We start from the raw sequence: 13,858 nt of genomic DNA, 5'->3' as shown, positions 1-13,858 counted from the left end.
CAAAAAAGGCAGGCCATCAAATGGCAAGATAGTTGAAATATGTCAAAATTATAGGTTCCCTTAGAGTAAGTTTTCTAATTGTGTCACCTATATTCTCCACTTGGATAGGCAGTGTATAGGATCCACCCATAAGAGCAGAGCTTTCATTCCTTCCTATTTTGACCCTTACTCAGACGGCTCTCTACTAGGCTTCCACATTTAGGTGGACACATTTTTATACAGGCTATACTTTCTTAATATACCAAACTATTGTGCCCTCTACTGACCTATTTATTTTTCCAGTAGAAATTACTGTAATACAAAGTATTGTAATTGCCATATTCCAAATATGAATCCCATTAACTTTCTAAGCATAATTATCAGATCGCATTAACATTCATGTATTTCTAAGGTCATATTCTTTTCTCCCACAAACTGAGTGACAGAATGATACCAAGGACAAAGTACTAGGTAAATTAAAAAATAAGAGTATTTCTTAATACCCAGAAAGTGATCCCTGCTTTTATTTAGAGTCTATGGTTTCATATATGTTCAAAACATCTAGTCCTAACACACAGGTGCAAAAGAGACTATCCAGATGAAAACCAATATAACAAATAGTAATTGTCCTACTGGTTACTATTAGGTAGCTTCAAGGATAAGTTCAGTCTGGCAGGCAATATGGAGTAGTACCCTTAGCCAGTCTTGGTAGCCAATTCTTGGTAAGAACTGAGAAACAAGAGAAGTAGAGTACAACAACACTTAATGTGAATGGAATAATTTAGTTTACAATCTTAGCCCAGTAAGTTTCAGACAGTAATGTCACTATTAGCATAAATACTGAGGCAGCTATGTATTGCACTTCACAAGGACAAGACCTACTAAAGAAAAGTATAGTTTAATATACCTGTTTAAAAATTAGATTTGAGATTTTTATGAAGTTTTCAATTTCTAAAGCTTAAGGAAACCTGCCAAAAGAAATCTTTCAGAAAATCATCAACTACCATGTATTTCATTAAGATTTAAATTGACACCTGAGTTAAGAAAACGTCTGAGTATTAAGAGACCTATAACTTTCCAACAATGAGCTAGACTATAAAGAACTCTGTGTTTTGATCTCTTTATACAGCAACAGTCAGCTAAGGTGATGAAAGAAGTTTCCAAACTGTCAAACATATAATTGATACATACCTGTTTAGGTACATTTATTTTTTCTGATTTGGAATTTTCTTTGGAATTAGTCTCTTCTTTAGGAGTCAAAGGTGCATCAATATCCTCCTCATCTTCAAAATCATCACTATAATTTTCTGGAGAAAATAGTTTTAAAAATACAAGGATCATACTGTCAAAAAAGTCAAATTCCACGAAAATATTACTGATTTCCAAAAGAAGTCTGCATATGAATAATTTATTTAAATGTTAACATAAAGATACCTTGAAGAACATACTTTTTTGGGCAAAGATTTAAAGAAAATTCAATTCGTAAGACTTGGGTTTTATTTTTGTACTTTCAAACAGTTATCAGTTTTACATTTTTAATATTTTGTGTAATTAACCAACTGAAAATTTCTAGAGCTGTTCAAGAAATTTTATATCTTTAAAACAAACTTCAATTACTTGATTTTTTAAAGACAAAAATCTCAAAATTGTTTACTTATAAAAGGGAGCACTTTTGTGAAATCTTGACACTCTTAAACAAAAGGTTGGATTTTGCTTATTTTTTTTAAGTTTATTTTTTTTGTCTTTATAGGTATCTCTTCTGTAACCCTTAAGCAGTACTTATGAAAGGTCTATCTCTGACCCCTCCCTCAGGTAGATACTAGCCTTATATGACCTCCACTGTTTCTTAATCCTGGGCACTTCTCAGTTAAGTCCCACATTATATCTCAATGGCTTTGTAGCAGAAGGGAAAGGTGTGTCCATGTTAATATGATGCCATCAGGCTACTTATGGCAAAGGTGGGCAGGGACTATCTGGCCAGGATCTCTTCATCAATTTTTAATTCGTTGTTTACAGCCCTTAAATCAAAGGACTGACTGAGATTTGTGGGCTATAGAAGAGGAATGGCCTTTTCAGAGTGGAACTGATCATTCATAATCTTATTTGTATTTCAAAAGTCAGATCACATTCAGAGACAGGATGGCCTGATGGGAGAAAGACTGCACGAGGTACAAGACAGTCTGCTTCTGGAATGGCCATCCTTCAGTCTTCTCTTAGAAGAGAGGGGACAACTTGAATGTGATTAATAATGGAAGTCTGAAAATAATTAAGTTAAATAGAGATGCTTTCAGTGAGATCTACTTACAGAAACATCTCCATGTTAGTTCATAAGGAATACAATGGTGGAACAGCATGGGTATTGTGACTTAGGTAGATAAGCTAGGTGAGTTGGTTAACTACATCAATATCTACATTCTGAGGATGAGAAGCACACCTTTCCTTCTCTTCTATATGAGAAAGAACACTGCCTGGGATTTTCTAAATATCAGTAGACATAATTCAATTCACAAAAGTTACTGAGAAATTACCTTGTATTAGACAAATTCTAGACGCTAGGACCAATATCAGATGATTAAGATCCTAATATTCTAGTGGGAATCACTGAATTTTAAGTACCTCAGTGATTAGTCTTTCTTAAGTAAAGATGATAAACAAGGAGAGAGGACATAAGGGAGGGTATGACAATGAACTCAGACAACTACTTGGGATTTGGGAACTATCTGAAATCAATGGAGGGGGATGCAGCGTTTGTGTCACTGCAAAGAAGCAGTATAAGAAGCGGTTCGGGTAGTGTGGCATAGTGCTTAGAGCATGACCAGGAGCCAGAAGACTTGGATTCAATTCCTGGTTCTACTGTTTTCAGCTGTAGAACCAAAAGCAGGTCACAAACCCTCTTTGCCTCATTTTTCCCATCTGTAAAGTAGGGATGATAATAGTATTTATTTCAGAGGGTTGCTGAGAAGATTAAGAGTTAAAGTGTTATCTAATATGTACTATATATTAGTGTTAGCCATTATGTTTAGCAGTAGTAATTATCTTTGTTAGTATTACTATAGCTTGTCTTGCACTTAATCTGAATTGAAAGTTAATAAAGACAAATATTATTTCTGATTAAGAAAAGTGCTAATCTAATGTGCATTTTTCAAAACTACATTTTGTTAGTTGCACTTACTAACTGAATAGTCTGTAGGCAAACACTATTGTCCAACATATAAAAGACCAACCTCCTCCTCAGGAATCTGTCATGATTAAACTAGGTTTGAAGCAAGAAGGAAATGCTACTGGTAGTCACAGAGAGAAATGAGACAGACAGGACAAGAAATAACAGGAAGGAAAACAGCGTATCAGAGATTTCTGAAAGAAGCACCAAGGGAAATTAAGTTTATTTAAAAATGAAAGAATAAAACCCAATTGAAAAGGTGGTTCTCATATGAAAAATATCAGAGACAATAATATCCAGCTCTTTCATACTGTTTGGAAAACAATGAGAATATTAATTTTTATTGTTCTGACCTTTTGACAGGAAGATGTTACACATGTTATATGTTTCTACTATTATATTCCATACCCTTGTAACTTTGAAAATATTATTTGCCTAAATAGAAAATAGGTAAACAATCCTCAATGTAAAAGATCTAAAAGATACATTTTAGAGACATTTTTCATTCTCTGTTGGGAAATTTGGCTGCGAATTTTAATTTAAGTATGATGGAATCTAGAGGACTTTCTCCTCTACCATCTTGGATATCAAGGACTTTGTTAATAATAAGTAAAATGGACAAAATATATGAAACAATCGTTTTCAGACACTGGACAATCGACAGCGCAAAAATATGATTCCCAAGAAAGATAACAAGTGAGCTAAGCCCTACGTTCACTAGAAGGTATGTACATCCAGGAGCGCTGAGCAGGGAGGGGGAAATCAGGACGGTCTCACTGTGTTAAGGATACAGAGATAAGAGTACAGAAAAGACAAGGTGATTAGAAGCTGCAAGGCAGTGATAAAGAGAGAAGGTACTGATGTAGAAATAGAGCACTAGAAATCTACATGGAGTAGATTTCTGAATCTTTCCTGGAGTCTTTCCTGAATACTGAGTCATGTATGTGCGGATGGAGCAGAGAATAACTGGGAAGCTGCAGGCTAGACAGACAATTCCCAGAGTTCGCACAGGGTAAGGAGATTCTGAAGCTCTAACCAGCTTAAGTGGAAAAAATCCTCGTTGTTCAGTAGGGGCATTCAGTGGAAATCTCAGGAGGGCTGTGTGTGAGTAGCAGGGTCAAACTCTGCTAGACTAAGTAAGGCTCCTCTTGACGTCTCCTAACAAAGCAGAAGAAAAGGCTTGAAAGGATCAAGCTATCTGCCAGAACAAAGCTCAATACTCCTTAAAAGAAGAAAACAAGATCCAGACACTCAACAATGTAAAAAATCTATAATATATTCAACACTCAGTTAAAAAATTACTAGAATTACAAGGAGGAAAAAGTGACCACAACTAGGAGAAGAAGCAGCCAACAGAAAGAGACCCAGAAATGAACAAATACTGGGATCAGCAGAATATGCTCAATGTTGGGGACTTGGAAACATACTAAAGAGATGAAAAAACAAATCCAAAAGAAACTTCTAGAGTAAAAGAAAAAAATAATCATTCAATGAATTAGCAAAACATTAAAGAAAAGAAGAAAAAAATCAGTGAACTTGAAGACACTGCAATAAAAACTGAAGCAGAGAGGACAAAAAGGTTTAAAAAATGAAATAGTCTTAGTGACCTGTGGGACAAAATATAACTTTCTAACATACTTGTAATTAGGATCAGAAAGCAAGGGGTGGCAGAAATGATATTTGAATAATTAATGGCAAAAACATTTTTTGATTTTGATGGAAACTATAAATTCACAGATCAATTGATGCTGAACCAGCTCCAAACAGGATAAATACAAGAAAAGCACACCAAGATCATCCTCATCAAATTGCCGCAAAACTGGCCTAAAGAGAAAAATTTGAAAACAGAGGGAAAAGAAGACAACATATATACAAAATCACAATAACAGGAATTACCACTGACTGCTCATGAGAAATAATGTCAGAGGACAATAGAATGAAATCATTAAAGTGCTCAAAGAAATAAAAACTACTTACAATTTTATATCAAGCAAAAGTGTTCTTCAAAAACAAAGTCAAAATATACTTTCAGATAAACAAAACCTCAGAGAAATTATTCCTAGTAGACCTGCACTGCATGAAAAGTTAAGGAGGTTTTGCATGCTGAACAAAAATAATACTAGATAGAAACTCAAAGTAATACTAGATAGCAACTATTTGAAAGTTGCTAAGAGAAGAGGTCTTAAAAGTTCTCATCACAAGAAAAAATAATTTTTTTGTAATTATGTAAGGTGACAGATGTTAACTAGACTTATTATGGTGCTCATTTCACAATGTATAGATATTGAATCATTATGTTGTACACCTGAAATTAATATAATGTTATATATATCGATTATATCTTAATTTTAAAATAAACTTTTAAAATTCATTTCAAAATAAAAAGTTAAAAAAAAAAGAAACTCAAATCTATGCAAAGAAATACAAGTCATTGGGAACGGTAAATACATGGATAAATATAAATTTTTACATATGTATAAATTTTTTTACCTTCCTTAAAAATTTTTTAAAATGATAACAGATTGTTAAAAGCAATAATAATGATAATAATAATAATACTGCTGCATTGTGGGGTTTTTAAGATATGCAGAAGAAAAATGTATGCCAAAAATAGCAAAAAGGTTGGGGGGAGTTTACTGTTAAGATTCATGTAATGTGGTATAATGTTATTTGAAAGTAGACTCTAATAAGATAAAGATGCATATTGTGAATCACAGGGCAACTAAGAAAAAAATACAGCAAAGAAGTACAACTAACAAGCCAAAAGCAGGGTTAAGATGGAATGGTATAAATACTCAATCCAATAAAATGTAGCACAAAAGCAATAACCAAAAAAAGATGGGAAGATTAAAAAAACAAATGGCAAAACAGTAAATAACCATACCAATTAATATATTTTTGCAAAGGGTAGAAACTTCAATTAAAAGTCTGAGATTATCAGATTGGATATAAAAGCAACACTCAGCTATATGCTACCAAAAGAAAGCCATTTAAAATATAGAAACACAGACACATTAAAAGTCAAAAGATGGAAAAAGACACACCTCCCTCACCATGCTTTGGAGGTATTTGTCCTGACTGCACACATTCCCCTGGTCCTAGCACAAAAGTACTTTTTCTGTCTTCCAAACGGGTCCACTACCCACTCCCAACAAACGAAGCAGTCCTGCACTTACAACAATTTCTTAGTAGCTCCAATTGTGCTGTAGGCAACTCACTCTACCTGTTCAAGCTCTTTCCAAGATAATATGATTTTCCTTTTATTTTTCTCTTAATCAATGTCTTTATTGAAAGCTATATTATCTTTTCAAATACTGTAAATTTTAGAACCAATGAAATTACCTGCCAGTTCTTCATGTTTTGATTCATCCTCATGTTTATCTTCAGTCAGTTCCACATTAGCTTGATTACTGGAAAAATATTTACTTAATTTAGTATTACATGTTAATAATACATTACCATGCACTATTTTGTGTATATTTTTTAAAAACCTCTAACATTACATATTTCTTCTCAAGTACTTTTGTTCGAGCAAAAGCTAAAAATTGGTAAGCTATGAGGGAAATGTTTTGAAAATAAAGGATCTAAGACCAATTGTAGCTGCCAAAGTAATACAAAGGGGAAAAAATGCCATTTTCTTAATTTTATACACAAATATACACAATTTTATACATATATATGTGCATTTACATGTCTCAGGGCCCAGCCAGCCTTTCTACGCTAAAGATTAGGAACTGACCGCAAGCTGTAAGAATCAGTGAAGTCTATGTGGAGACCAGAAAAAAACTGCCAGAATCAGCATTTACATGCTAATAAGCAATTTCATCCTGAAATGGAAGCTGAAAGAGAGCCTTGAGCCAGTAAATACTCAGCAAGGTGACAAGAGAACTACTTTTAATTATATTGGATATATTAGTTCATATACTGCCTTCCTTCAAACCAAAGAATCAGTTCTACATTTTTCAGTCCCCCAACCATGTCTTTAGTGAGATTATTAGCAGATCCAAGAAACTATAAACTCTAATAACAGTAGCAGAAAATACCATTGCATACTCAATACACTACTGCACTCTGACTAGGCTGTTCTTGCGTAGAAATATCAGTAGTTAAGAATATCGTTAAGAACAAAGAAATGTTAAGAAATATTGCAAAGGGGCAAAAACTTGTGGCCAGCAAACCTGTGTATGTTTAAGCTGTGTCACTGTTAGGACAGGCAACCACCATGGGCCCTGAGGGTCCCTAGGTGTTCTTGCTGGGTATGCCAAGAACGCAAGGCACAGACCCTCCTGCCTAGGTCATTTCTCAGGGTTGCGTGCAGTGAGCAACTTTGAGAGAAGAGGCAATGTTTCTGCCCCCAAAGCAGGCTTGTTTCCGCTTACTCTAAAGCAAAGGTTCCCCAAGCTCAGTGACCCTCTCCTGTAAAGCAACCCATTGCACTGGCAAACAGCCATCATGGACTCCGTGAACCTTGTGGGGCATGGGAAACTAAGGCAAATAAACGTGACCCTCAGGTCCTGCTTTTGTGATGAGAAATAAAGTCCTTTTGTTTCTGACCCAGGAATCTTGTGTCTATTGTCAGCATTCATAAAACTGGCAGGCTGACTTGTTAGCCTGCAAGTAGGGTAAAAATCTCAGACCCTGCACAGTTCGTAAGGGTCACTGCTTTGTCCACTGTCTAAGAAAATAAGCATCTTGAGGAGACCAGGCACTCTAATGACCAGAGGCTATGAGTCTCCTGACCCTTAATTTAAATATAGTTTGGTGTTCTTAAAATCTTAAAATTGTAATCTGGCTTCCATTTATGATTTAAAAAATTAAATGGAAAACTGAAACTGAGGAAATTAAAGATATCAGGTTTCACAGAAGTCTTGAGAATGCCAAAGGTCTACGGCACTTACAAGGCACCCGCTCAGTCAACTAGTAGAATTTCCAGGAGAAATGAGGTCTCCTAATAATCATTAGGGTCAACCATACACAAAGGTAGGACACAAACTCTCTTACTGACTCTCTTATTGACCTTATCTCTGGAAAATCACTTAACAAATTACCTTCCTAGTTAGGTCTATTTGGCAATGTGCTATTCATTTCAAAAGTACCTCATGCATGAAATTTCAGACCTCTAGAGGCTCTCAAATACACATCAACATTTTCCAGCCCATATATATATATATATATACATATATATATATATATATACGTATATATATATATATATATATACGTATATATATATATATATATATACGTATATATATATGTATATATATATGTATACATAAATCATATTCTACACACACACACGTTACCCCTGACAGAAATAATGAAGAGAAAATAGAATTAAAAATAAGATTTAAATTTTGCCTGTTATATATGTTTATCCCTTCAATTCCATGCATCTAGCAGCCTTTCAAAAACACAGAAAGACACAAAAATCACTCAATGATTAGTTTATATTGTATTTACATTACCTATGTAAAGCTTTAAAATGTGTGGAGTCATTAGAATCCAATTCTTTATTTAATCTTGAGTAATCAATGGAAGATGTGAAGCCTTTCTCAAGCCTGGCAAAAAATTGCTCTTTTTCCTCTTGCTCTTCTAATGTGTCCAATCCCAATCCAAGAACGCTATGATTGAGCTCAGGAACGACTATCTCTAAATAGAAAGCACAAATATATTTCATTAACACATAGAATTTTGAAAAAATTAATTTTAATGATGCATTTATTGACAGTACATAGTAAGACTTCAAAAAATTTGAAACATACTTCACTTAATCTCTTACTCAAATATAGCTTTATATTCATTATAATATGTAAGGCTATGAAGCTTCTCCAGAGGTATAATTCTAAACCTTCTAGGAAGATATTAAATCTGTCTACACGCTTCAGTAAAGGAGGCTCCAAGATAGTTATGAGTTAACTTTTCTAAAAATCCTGATTATAAGCACAGTAATTAACCTGTCAACGCACATCCATCACAATTCTTACCATTGGCCTCTAAGCTGTCAATACTTAAGATAGAGGTTCCACTGCTCTTAAGAAACTGAATCCTTTCAGCAGATTCCTCTTCTATTTCCATAATAGGCTGAGGAGTCTTCTTTGTTTTCAAATAGCTTACATTTGTTCCAAGTAGTCCTGGGATGGGATTTAATATAGTTGGATATTTATGTTAAGAGAATTGTTTTGACTACTATGCCAACACAGTAGTACTGTTATACTAGCTTAGACTAGTTATACTGTTATATTAGTTATACTAGTAGACAGTAGCTATGAAATAAATCTGGTCTATGAAATAAAATTCCATCAGACCAAAAATTCACAAAACAAAAATTACAATTCTATTTGATTGCAGTGCATCTTATTAAGTGGAATATTTCAAAAACTTGCATAATGAGACGAGATTTTTTAAAAATTATTTTGAATCACAAGTACTTAATACAGTATACCATGCCACTTGGGGAAGTAATCCCAGGGCAGGAGTCAACGGTCAGACCATGCTCGTCTTCATAGGCTGGGGGTAGGGTTTTGCTCTTCATTCTAAAAGCACTAGAAAACACTGGAGAAGTTATACAATATCAAAATTTCTTTACCCTAGCAGTATATATTTGTTGTAAAAAACTGATATATGGAAAAAAGTAACTATATAATACAAATAATAAGATTAGAAAAATACCACTTTTACTTAGAAGGAAGCCTTATTGAGAAGTTACAAATTGTGACTTCAATTTCCTACTTAGCATCCTATTGGAAAGGCTTTAGAATCAAATTATTTTATGGCTCTGCGTGAATAATGGTTTTAACTGATCTAATAATAACTTCCACACAGCTGGAGAAAATCAGGAGATATATCTATAGGCACTTCAAATGAAAACATACACGCCAAGGTCAGGGTGCCGTCAGGGCATCTGTCCAGGGTCTCAGCCCGGCTCTGAAGATGCACTCAGGGATGTGACCCACACTAACCAACCTCATGAGAGACTAATACAACTGAAACCAAGATCCAATTCAGTTATTTATAATGAAGAGTATAACGAGTAGGAGAATTAGACGGTTTCACTAACTAGGCAGAACATTTTGTCCTTATGGCAACTGAAAGAGAAAACAAAATTGTAAGGTTGAAGTAGCTCAGTGTTGATGTTTAATGGCATCTATGTAAGACTGGGAATGCATTCCTCTCAAAAGGGGTGTTCAATTCTCCCTTAGAAACTTCTACACTCTTGATGACAGGAATCATATTTTGTCTTTGCATACTAGTGCCAAGTACTCAGAACATAACATGAACTCAATAAATGTTTGTGACTGAACCAGGGACCAGGTTATACCCTTGGGCAGAGAAACCTTCTTCCCCTGTGTTTAAATGGACACTGTCAAAGTCTCCTTCCTAAGTATCCTTTGCATCCTTTACTAATCAAATCCACTCTGATTGATATATTCTTTTAAAAAAAATTTAGTATCTTTAGTCAGGTTACATTCAAGTGTTGGTCTAGGACCTATTCTTTCCCTTTCGGGTGAGTTTGCATACTCCATCTCTGATTCATTACTTTCTAGAAAAAGATTTTAATGCTAAATAAGTCACAAATCATTGTCAATTATTTCAATAGCACTTAATCATATAATATCCTTTTCAAGCATCAATAGGGGGAAAGATTCTAAAAAAGAATTCTTCACATGCAAACTTTAGCACTGTGCATGGTTTATGGATTTATGAAAACACGCTGAACTTTTCAATAAGGCAATTCCTTACTGTAAAGTGTTAAGAACAGAGAAGTGACTATCAAATTCACAGTAACATTTATTTATTAAACACATTTATTATTTACTGTTGAGGGTCAAGGAGCACAAGGAAAAAGAAGAGATATAGAAATCCTATCAGTTCATAAAATGGTGCTTAGTGATACACAAATAGTGTGAACATAGGTACTTAATAGAGGTAATCTGAGGATCTTTGCGAATACAGCAGTATCATATATAGTAGCTATATTGAAGAAAACACCCAGAGAGTAATTTTCTATTTGTAAAGATGTGAGTAGGAATAGTTCCAAAAAAGATATACACATGTGCTAGACAGGATCAATAATGAGTTATTTACCATTAAGGTAATAAAATTATTTTTTTCTACTGTCATTAACAGAGAGCAATACCAAAATCTATAGATTTGTTAAAATCTTCCCAATGCAGTGACATTAATACATTGTCAGAATATTTTATTACATCACTTTAAATCACTTTACCATTAAACATGACAATATATAAATATACCTAATATTATTCACCATCTTAAATTGAGTAACGATAAATTATTTCAATGTAAAATAATCTGATAATGCAGAAACATAGATTCGCTATTATATAGGAAATATATCATAAAGTTAAGTAATATGAAAATCAAGTCAAACTTCAAAAATTTACACTATTAGTATTATTTTCCTTATATATTTATTAAAAGCATGGTGAGAAAATCCAGAATTAAAAGTCTTGACTGCCCCCCTGTGGTCAAATAATTTGAAATTAAAAATCAGCAATACTTACCACCATCTTCAAATTCATCTTCAGTTATCCACCATGGCATTGTATCATTCTTCTTCACTTCTTTAGGTTGTCTTGGTGTTTTATTTGAATTTTCAAAAGAATCATCTGAAAGCTAAATCAGATATAAGCTAGTGAATTTTAAATTCAAGAATCCTAGATTTATCACTGAAAATGTTTCTTCGTTCTCTGATATTTCAGTTATCACCTAAACATTCTCAGCAATTATGTATAAATTCATATATTTCTAGACTTATGGGGTCAAAATAACTTAAACATCAAGAATACATCTCTGAATATTGATTTCATACCCAGAATTAAACAAGCAGACGAACCAAGGAGAAAAACATCAACAATAACAACAAAGAAATAAAAAACTTGATCAAGAAACCTAATCAGGAAGGAATACAAGGATATAATCCTTTTTTAGACATTATCTCGGGTCTAAGAATAAATAATGATTGAGCAAAATCACCTAGCATCACTCTAGAAGAACACAAAATTCTAAGACCAGGAAGAACTGAGTGTGAGGTGTTTACCAAAGAAATTCGCATTTGTCACAATGATTAATAAACTTTAATAAACTTTTATTTGTCCTTTTCTACTCTTCAGGTTCAAAATCTTACTACAATCCTAAACCCCTACTCTAACCCTGATCTAGCACCCTTACTCTCAGCCAATAACTGGGGCTCTCTCTTCACAGAGAAAATAAAGACCCTAGGTCAAAAACCACTCTCCTTCTCCTTCCCCTCACTCCACCACTAAACTCACCCGTTAAGACACTGCTTTCCTCTCTCAGAAGAGCAATTCTTTCCTCCACCCCCAGGAGAACCCGCAGAGGGGCCACCTGCCGCCTCACCAAGTTCTCGCTTGCTGGGTTATCCTAATGCATCTCTGCACCGCACTCCCTCCTCAATCTCCTTGCTCTCCTTCCCTCAGGTTATAAACTTGCTCGTCACTGCATCCCCACGGCCTAGCACAGCACCTGGCATAATTGTATAGTATAAGTAAGAATGGACACTCAAGTTTACCCTACTTAAAAAAACGAAAACAAACAAACAAAACAAAGCAAACAGGCAAAGTTCCTTACTCCTACCTCCCTTTCATTCTACCTATCACCTTTCCTTTATGTACATTCTAACTTCTCCAGGTCACTGTTAAACCCCTTAAAATCTGGTCCCCATCCAAAACAGCTCTCCTCAGTCACCACAGGCCTCCTACATGCCACAAATAAAGGATGACTGTCAGTCATCTCCCTGATCATACCATGGAGTTTGACATGGTGACCAACTCTCACTTCCTGAAAATCTCTCCCTTCGACCTCATAGCACCACCTCCTCCAGGTTATACTTCACCTCTGTGACCTTTCCTAACCAACTCTAATAGCTCTTGGTCCTTTTGCCCTTTTCTTTAACACGAGACTTCCCCAGGACTCTGCTCTTGGTCCTTTTTATCCTTATTCTACACACTTTTTCTGGAGAAGAAACCAACGTTTATTAATTACTTGCCTGCTCTATGTCAGGATCTATACTCAGGTTATTTCAGTCTTTAAATAATCCAGCAGAGATTTACTGATGGGGAAGTAAGCTCAGAGAAGTTAAGCAACTTGCCCAGGTTGCGACTATCAGTAAGTGATACAGAGCTGGGATTCAAACTTGGGTTTCTCTAACTAAGGCCTGTCCACTTTCAAATACTCTATATGGTCCCCCAACTAGGACATTGGTACCTGGGGCACTTCTTAAACTTCTGAGATGACTACACACACATTTCCACCTGCCAACCAAACAACTCTACCCCAATGACTTGTAAGAATGCCATTTTTAAATCTTCAAAAAGAACTCACTGTCTTCCTTGACCACCAGGCAGGATGAGGGGAGGAGAAAAGAAAGAGTATTCTTTACTCCATCTGAATTTTAGTTGCATCACCTTCCACACAGTCTTATACTTCACTGTCACCCTGAAATGTTCCATTTCTCTCTCCTTTTTATCTCTCGCTGTTTACCAAACTCTGACAATCTGCCTCAGATTCAGTTTTTTCCTCCTAAACCCATGGCTACGTAAAAGTATGAAAGAAGGACTATAGGTTTTTGGAGCCAGATAGATCTGAGTTCAAACTTTTAACTTCAAAATAAGCTAGTTCTGTTGCTTAGGGAAAATTACGCCTCTTTTCAGTTTATACATATATAAAACAAGC

At 34.8% G+C, this 13,858-nt stretch overlaps 1 protein-coding gene across 5 annotated transcripts in view; it reads right to left on the bottom strand.

Moving 5' to 3' along the window:
• Window positions 1-13,858, bottom strand: part of CEP162 (centrosomal protein 162) — a 92,539-nt gene that overhangs the window by 69,079 nt on the left and 9,602 nt on the right. For all 5 annotated transcript variants that reach the window (XR_009506224.1, XM_059941714.1, XM_059941717.1 and 2 more), the window contains exons 3-7: window positions 11,668-11,779; window positions 9,127-9,273; window positions 8,608-8,791; window positions 6,482-6,549; window positions 1,171-1,286 (exon numbers count right to left, since the gene is read on the bottom strand). Coding sequence is in view for 4 of the 5 variants with exons in the window: in XM_059941714.1 (XP_059797697.1) it covers window positions 1,171-1,286; window positions 6,482-6,549; window positions 8,608-8,791; window positions 9,127-9,273; window positions 11,668-11,779 (627 nt within the window). In the remaining variant the exon portion in view is untranslated. The remainder of the gene's footprint in view (window positions 1-1,170; window positions 1,287-6,481; window positions 6,550-8,607; window positions 8,792-9,126; window positions 9,274-11,667; window positions 11,780-13,858) is intronic.

The sequence above is a fragment of the Balaenoptera ricei genome, chromosome 12 (genome assembly GCF_028023285.1).
Source record: "Balaenoptera ricei isolate mBalRic1 chromosome 12, mBalRic1.hap2, whole genome shotgun sequence".
Lineage (NCBI taxonomy): Eukaryota > Metazoa > Chordata > Mammalia > Artiodactyla > Balaenopteridae > Balaenoptera > Balaenoptera ricei.
Note: the sequence above shows the minus strand (reverse complement) of the source record. Positions and strands in the feature narration are given on the sequence as shown.